This window comes from Gasterosteus aculeatus, chromosome 4 (assembly GCF_964276395.1).
Source record: "Gasterosteus aculeatus chromosome 4, fGasAcu3.hap1.1, whole genome shotgun sequence".
Taxonomy (NCBI): domain Eukaryota; kingdom Metazoa; phylum Chordata; class Actinopteri; order Perciformes; family Gasterosteidae; genus Gasterosteus; species Gasterosteus aculeatus.
Window position 1 is genome coordinate 5,652,670 of NC_135691.1, and position 8,284 is coordinate 5,660,953.

General features: G+C 46.3%; 1 protein-coding gene across 1 annotated transcript in view; it reads right to left on the minus strand.

The window, feature by feature from the left end:
- The window catches only part of kdrl (kinase insert domain receptor like), a 35,173-nt gene extending 26,889 nt beyond the window's left edge, over nucleotides 1-8,284 (minus strand). Inside the window, exons 1-3 of the mRNA XM_040174198.2 lie at nucleotides 7,710-8,284; nucleotides 1,824-1,914; nucleotides 344-555 (exon numbers count right to left, since the gene is read on the minus strand). Coding sequence (XP_040030132.2) covers nucleotides 344-555; nucleotides 1,824-1,914; nucleotides 7,710-7,773 — 367 coding nt within the window. The 5' untranslated portion in view covers nucleotides 7,774-8,284. The remainder of the gene's footprint in view (nucleotides 1-343; nucleotides 556-1,823; nucleotides 1,915-7,709) is intronic.

Sequence of the window (8,284 nt, forward strand, 5' to 3'; positions counted from 1 at the left end):
GAGAAGGAGAGGTGTGGCACTACAATCTGAATGCGTATTAATTAAATCAGCTTCTCATAGAAATCATTGTATTGCTCGCAATTGCAAACTTTTGCAATTGCACACACAGTAAAAGTATTTTTTCTGTATATTCTTTTAAAAAAACGTTTTTTTTTACGGACTTCTCTTTTGTTCTCGCTGAGATTTTTTTTCTTGATTCTTTCTCAAATCTTGCGGGAAATGCGTATCAGCAAGCTTATTCAGTCCATTATATGCCACTGTTTATGGTCTCTGTTCAACTCCATACCTCCATCACCCTGTGAAAAAGTCTTCCATCAGGACGGTTGACTCTTACAGGTCTCACCTGGGACAAAAACGTAGATGGAGGTGGCGTGTTGGTTCTTGGTATGTTGACATCTGTAGCTGCCCGTGTCATTGGCACTTAAGCCTGTGACCGTGAGTTTGCTGCAGTGTGAAGAAGAGCGATGTCTGGAATCGCACTGCTCCACCTTCACGCCCTCTGATGGGATCGATCGACCGGGATCACCGAGGGTCCAGGTCAGCGGGCTGTGACCTCTGACAGAAGACAGACAGGGACGATATTAGATGTACACAAAGAAAGTATTCCTTACCGTTTGATGACTGAGGCTAGTGGTAGAACATTTAAAACAATATCTACTATCAATCCAATTTTTTCTTTCTAATTGCTGTCCTCTTCGCTAAATCGCTGATCTGTTCTCTGGAAACAAATCCTTGAGTCAAAAGCTTGTATTTCAGAAGTGTCACAGCTGGCGACCTACATGCCATTTGAACTCTTCTTCCTTGGAACTTTCTGACTCATTTCTAGTTTATTTTTGGTTCATCTCGAGTCATCCAGTGACTTGAACTTTCACATGGGAACATGTGCTCAGCTAACACATTCCTTCCACACAGCATCCATTTGAAAAAGCCTCATTAAAGAGATCCCAGGGGAACATCAAACATGTCTTGCATACCACTGCCATTGGCCGCAGAATTTTGGGTCGTGTAACCTCCGGCTCTCGTCCAGTGACAGAAAACAAGACGGTACAGCATCTTAGCACATGGCCTTATAGGGATGCATTACATTAGATAGATATGAGATCCTGAACATTCCTTGCGGGCCTACTAAATGATGCAGGCTCTCTAAATTCTCAGCAAATGTGGACTGCACCAAAAGGAAATCTCAACAGGCCGATTAGTGTGGTCCACCATTCGTTCCCGTCAAGGACTGTCCCAGCATCTTTCTAGAGTCCCGGCAATGTGCCGTTTACTTTCCCCCGAGGCCTTTCAGTCACGTAATGAGTCCAGAGTCCAAACTTCCTCACTCTGATTACTGACCAAGGAAGAGCAAGATAAACCACTAGAAGGAACATTGGTTTTGTTGGCTGATTTCGGTGGTCCCCCTGCACAAAGGGGACATTGTTTCCGAGCATCGGGCGTCTCTTTAGCGAACCGCCCATCTTACAGCAGCAGGGTCTGGCAGGCTGCCCCGCACGGTCCCGGTTCGGTGGGTCCAGAAATACCGCTCGGGTCTCCAGCAACGCGGTGCTGGTGTTCGCTCCGTGACGGGACCGGAGGAGCAGCAAGGAGAAGCTTTGCTCGGGCGGCAGAAAGGCGGCACAGAAGCCGGACCCGGACCGGCTGCTGCCGGAGGCCCGGCTGGAGTCTGGACTGGAGGAGTTTTCCGATTTGGCGGTTTTCCAATCCTAATACTTTGTATAGCGTTGGATAGTTTAAGCTGTGACGATGCATTATTTGAGATAACAATTGTATTTAAGTGTGTTTTTTTTGGTTCACTTGGCACGAGTAGGTGGCTTGCATACCTGCACACGAGGCTCAACGAATCGCCCTGAGGTCGAATGAGGGGATTGTTACGGGGCAGAATCTCGGGCAAGGGCTCTGTCCCCAAATGTCCTGTTGAAGACACAAGCAGAGCATTGTTAGTGACACAGACCTACAAACCTGCTCATTCACCGCATCCCGTTAGTTTTGTTCGTCTCTCTCTCTCGCTGAACAACAAAACCCGTTCCAGGAAAATCCCCCGTCAAATCCGTTCGGCGCTGTGCACGTGGGTTCACTCTGTGCTGACATGCTCCTGCCTCTTAGGCAAGCGGTGGACCGCCGTGAGAGCAACAGGGGTGTTTCCGGCGCCGGGAGGTCGAGTTGTAGAATGAATAGTGGTCTGGGATGAACCGGGAGAAACAAAGAAAGTGGAACAGGAGGAGGGAGGGGGCCAAACTGGGAGCATATTAGACATTGTAGAGATTCTTTTCACGCATTTCCTCTAAATCAACCTGTTCCAACCACCTCAAAAGGTGGCCTGTAGCCAGCTGTATCTGCTGAGAAGTTCATTTTGGGAACTGGGGATCCACATTGGAAACACGGTCTCTCCCTGCAGCCAAAGGGGGTGTCGCTGTCACAGCTTTCGATTCTTCTTTTCAGCGAGCTCCCTTGGGAGCTTGTGGTTGTGGTCAAATAACAAGTGTAATGAGTCAACCCTCTAACAGCGAGTCTTCAGGGACAGTTATTTGTATTTATAGTCCAGAAAGACAATCGCACAACAGCCACACAACTGCTGACTGCCGTGCTGACACATGATTGAATACACGTGTGTATGCACACGCACAATGGAAGAAAAAAAAATACACATACGCTAGTAGTGTTTGTCTATTATTCAGACCAGCTGTTGTGCGAAGAATGAGCTGACAGTGCCAGTGTTGGCAGTAGCACTCAATATCAACTTCCTCACTAAATATTAGCACATCATTGTTTTATTGTCCAAGGTTGTGCAGAGGGGAAGGGATGTGGCTTACGCTCTTTCACGCTGTGATACCACGCGCTGTTCAGCTGCATGTTAGACGGATACAAATCAAGCTTCCTGACCTGAGCAAACAATCCCAGAACTCACAAATTGCGAGTTAACAACGACCCGTTGGTAAAGCTCTCTTGAAAGGTCACACCAAATTTCCCCGAGAATATTCTCAACAAGTTTGTGTGGTAAGTTGTAGTTTATTTATCACGCATCTCCCCTTCACCTTCACTCATGCTCACTGACTATTTCCTTGTCATTGCATCATGATGTCAGCTGTGTAGATCAGCTGGTCTCCTGTATCCAACAAACGCAATGACACAATTACATGGTTCATGTAGCTGCTGTCTCTTTTGAATGTGACCTCTCTCAACCTTTGGTACGTTCACGCGTCTGTTTACGCATCCCTCCACCACCGCCCATTCTCTGCAGATTGATCAGCTTCATCATGGAGATTTTCCTTTTCTCACCTGTCTCTACTGATTTAAATACGTTGGCAAGCTAAAAATGTTTCCCACGCTGTGATACAAAAGCAACCAACGTAAGAATGTTGGCATCTACAACGAATAAAAGCATCTTCGCTGGCTTTGAATTGCACCGACATGAAGCTCATCCCTCAAAACAGTTTCCCCTTATTCTCCTCAGTAACACATTACAGATGGAGGAATCCGCAGGGGGCCCCTGAGAGAAAAAAAACATCCCCGCGGTTGTCTCTCAACACCGTCACAACTCCCACCTGCCCCACCGCCTGCCCGGAGCTGACCTCGGCAAAGAGTCCGGACACCCCTGGTACCGCCCGAAGCCCCCACCCCCACCCCCACCCCCCCAACCCCAAAACAGCTGTGTGCCGCATTCCTCCAGCAGAGAGCCTGAAAAATGCCAGAAATTGTGCGCTTGGTTCAAAGAGCCCTGGAGCTGGTTCTCATTTACAGCCGTTGAGAAGGGGACAGCGACGGAACAAACAAAAGGAGGGAGAGAGAGAGAGAGAGAGAGAGAGAGAGAGAGAGAGAGAGAGAGAGAGAGAGGTTTTAAACTGACGATCGAGTCCTGAGCAGGTCGCACGGTATCAAACTGAATATTGTTTACTGACATCAGACCAGGCACATGTTCGGATCTCCAGGATCTGTTCGTCACCGTTCTGAAATGTTTGCGGAACAGAAAATTCCATTTAAATATTTAGTCTCAAACAGCCGGACGTGGACAAAAGCTTTCGATCAACGCGAGTCAGAGGTTTAGCAGTGAAGCTGAAGTTGGTGACCCGAGGATGCCCTTTCACGCTGACCGTGAATATGAGTTTTGTGTGAGGGATGAATTGAAATGTTACATGGTGAGTCATTTAACTCAGCTCAGGCAAGATGATCGGAGAGCAGAGCTCTTGTTAGCTGGTATTCTCAGATCTCCTTGACCAAACCCATGTAGATTACATTTAGTAAAATAATCAACTGCAGATAAACTCAACAGTTCTGTAGAATGTGATCATGCAAAAGCACACATTTTTTAATATTGCTATTATCAGAGATTTGCTTATAAGTTACCTAAAATGAACCTAAAATATCTAAAATTCAGCATGAACACGTATTAAAAATCCCTTATTAAATTTAGAAATTCTAGTCTAAGACCAGAACGTCTAATTGACTATGTCCTAATTGTTTTAGCAGTTTACTTCTTGTTGGTATTCATTTTTAATTTTTCTGGAAAGTCAATGGAGGAAGAACAAAGAGGCGGGGGGACTTTGGGCCTCTGCCATCCTTGCAGCCGGCCGGCAGAAGTTCATACTTGGCGAGGCCATAAAAAAAAGACACTATTACTGGACGAGATGACTGTACAGTTCCTGAATATTTCGGGACAAAACAGCTCGCATGCCGCATATGCGCAATTCCCTTTTATTTTGCAGAGGGGACACTTCATCTTCCCGTACTTCCCGTGTCGTGAAGAAACAACGCAACTATCTTGAGAGTGAGACAATCTTTTTTTTGGGTGTGTTCAAGGCGAAAGCAACAATGATGATTCCCTTGTTGAACCGAGCCAAATGACTCCTTGTGCTCCTCGGACAACAAAGGACGTTGGATGGGTGTCGACGCAGTCACAGACTGCCGAGGTGAGTCATCCTGGCTGCAATGCGGCCGTGGCGAGAGGAGCGAAACAGTAGTTAAAACCTTTTCAATCTCCGCCGGCCAGCGGGTCCAACTTCCTTCCCCGAAGTTTAGACAGATAGCACGCGATCTGTTCAGCCTTCTGACACGCCAATAATTGGAGCAATTGGAGACCAATGCAACATACGGGACACAACGCTGTTCTCTATTACCATGGGAGGCTACATACGTTTACGTTGGGATTTTAAAGAGAAACAAGAAATGACACAACAAAGATGAAACCTTGACTTGACCTGAGACCATCTGCCAAAATTAGTAGTGGCTACCCATGCTGCGGCTGTCCTACATTGTCCGCAGGCCTGAATGTTCTCTCTACCGTCCACTTTGCCGGCTGCAAGGTTAAGACAACAGCTAAGGAGAGTGCCTCTTTTATTAGCGCTATATTAGCCATTGGAGATTAGGAGGCAAAGATTCCCCAGACTGCTCTTAAAAAAGGCAAAATAAATGAACATCTGGCCAAGGTTGGGTGGCCATTCCAGGTTATATAAAGTTGAGTAGTGCCAACAAACAGGAATTTCATGCGTGAGTGTGTGAAATGGTAAAACCTGAGGATCCCTGTTCCATAACATGTGATTAAGACCATTTGGCAGACAGAAGCCCCTTGAAATTGAAATCTCATGCCAGATTTAAAGAAAATGTATTGCTGTTCAGCTGGTTCAGAATGGACATGCCTACTATGGACCAGATGCTGCATTCATCACATAAGAACAGTAACACAAAGCAATTTGTTAACTTAAATCCCTGTGTAAGGGAATGGCTTTCACTCCCAATCCAGGTGAGTGTGTGTGTGTGTGTGTGTGTGTGTGTGTGTGTGTGTGCGCGTTTGCGTGCGTGCACATGTTTTTCTTGTGCGGGCCCAGACGTACCACCAGTGAGCGATGAGCCCCCACTGAACCTGGTTGACCTCTCATCTCTCCACAGTTTTCACTCCATCTCAAGTGTCGAAGCAGGAGAGAGAAAAAATACTCCAAAACTAATTTGACTCATCACTCTGTTAGAAAGACGACCGTCCTCGTCTGAGATAAAAACAGATGTTTGACGTAACGCAGACTAATAAAGAACAAATCCCACCATAGTGGGTGAAGGAAATTTAAGATACTAAAATAACAAGGCGGCTTCCAGGGTCAATCAGCACTTTATCTCCACTTGTTTTTCAAGGTATTTGGCCCGTGCCCTAAAACACCACCAAAGACCATGCACAAGTACGCATATAACTCTTTCCTTGGAGAGATTCTCTAAAACAACACATGGTATGACTGTCCTTAACTACCTGCACATGGCATGAAATCTATATGAACTTCACAGACGCAGTTGACTGAGTCAATAATACATGCATTACACCCCAGAAGTCAGTGACCATTACACACGCCGTCGCAGAGAGCGGCGGAGAGCTTCCCTCTCTCAGTCTGAGCCGTTACGCTCCGTTTAAATTGGGGTCAAAAAGGTCACCGAGCAACACACTTGACTTGTGCTCACTTTTCAAGAAGTGAATTATTAACAAAACAGAAAATCGTTAAGAGAAACAGTCAATCTACCGGAGTATGAATGTAAAAATATAAGACTGTTAAAATGAATGAGAAGAATGATAAACAACGTGGACGCTGTGACCCTCACAGGGTGCAGCGTGAATCCTTAATATTTGTTTTAGGCATTAACTCATGGATCTGGTGCAACACAGCTCAGCATGAATAAAAACGATAACTAATGTCTCTACCAGCCAGCAGCTCCCCTGCAGGAACAATGCCCTCCTGTCCGCCCTGCCATTGTCATGTGGAGGCAGTTTGACATTGCTCAATAAGAGCACAAGGAGCTACGGGAAGAAATCTTTGCTCAGGTAGCGTGTCACGTTTCCGTGACCTTTACTCGCCAGAACAATTCCAGGCTGCCTCTTGCCCCCACGTCCGCTTCCTCCTCGTGTCTTTCCCACGCTTTGTGAGTGGACAGTGAAGGAAATCTACTTGAAAACAACGCAGACAAAGCTTCAGAGGCTAAAAGCATGTATGAGTGTGTGTGTGTGTGAGATGGGAGGGGGGGGGGGGGGTATTTCCTTTGTTTGGATAGGCTGTTTATTTGGGAATGGTAAGGAAGGCTCCCCGTGTATCTCAGTGGCACACCAGGCCTGGCACAAGGTGGAGGAACATCCACCTTTTATCTGTCTATCTTGTTTTCGTGCAGTGACACAGAGACAATGAAGCTGTTTGTACTGTCTCAAGAAACAAGACTGTCTCTTCCCAAAATATTTGAAACCAGATAACAATTGCTGGATACGCGTTTTTTTTTTTTGCAATGTCAGAAAAAGAAAATCACAATCAAACAAACGCAAATTTCAGCATAAAATCTGTGATAATAAAATGTAGTCCACCCGCCTGTTGCAATGACCCATGACCCAACACATTTTAATAACATCATTCATCACCCACTTACAATGGGACAAGGCTACGCCTACCGGATACAAAGAGAACTACAAAAGGGTCTAACGACCGGCTCAAAACCTTTTCCAAAAATATTAAAATAAAATAATCTACTGAAATATGAAATATCCTCGGAACATTTTTTAAATGATTCACAAATGTAAGGAACAATGAACAAAAAAGGCCAAATAATTCAACCCTTGGTAGCATCGCAATGGTAGTAATTATTAAATGACTTCTAATGATAGTGTCAAATATCTGTTACACGACCTGCTTTCTGACTGAAACGGATCCAGCAGTGAAACTCTCACGCGTCAAACTCCGTAGACTTCTTACCGTTTGTGAGTGATGAGCAACACAAGACGACCACGAACCACCCGACGCGGCCGGAGGACACCATCCTGGCAGCTCTCCACTCCAAAAAAAAACCCTCACACCGTCACAAGTGGAGTGATATAAAAGTCCTTTGGCCGAGGCTTTAGATTCTCTCCTTAAAGCGAGTGAATCAAAGAGTCCTCTTCCTTTTTCTTTAAAAACAACTACAACAACAACAACAAAAACAAACGTGGTGTTAATCCGCAGACCCCCTCAGGTGTGCACGCGCAGAGCGGCGGTGATTCTCGCGTGTCCCATGGCGCGTTCTTCGCAGCGCGGCGCTCCTGCGCAGCTGGATGAGTCCGACTCCCGATCCGGCACCGAGGAGACGGATGTACCGAGGCAGGTGCACTCAGATCCCTCCTCCGCCCACTTCCCCTACACCCACCACCACCACACAAACACCCCCCAAAAATAATGTAGGATGAACTCAATTCGGAGGTTTGCGGGGGAAAAAACCCAAAGTGGAGAGATTCATCCGCTCCGCACGCGCGCCTCGGACACTTTACGCTGCTGTCGCCTGCGCGCAACACTTA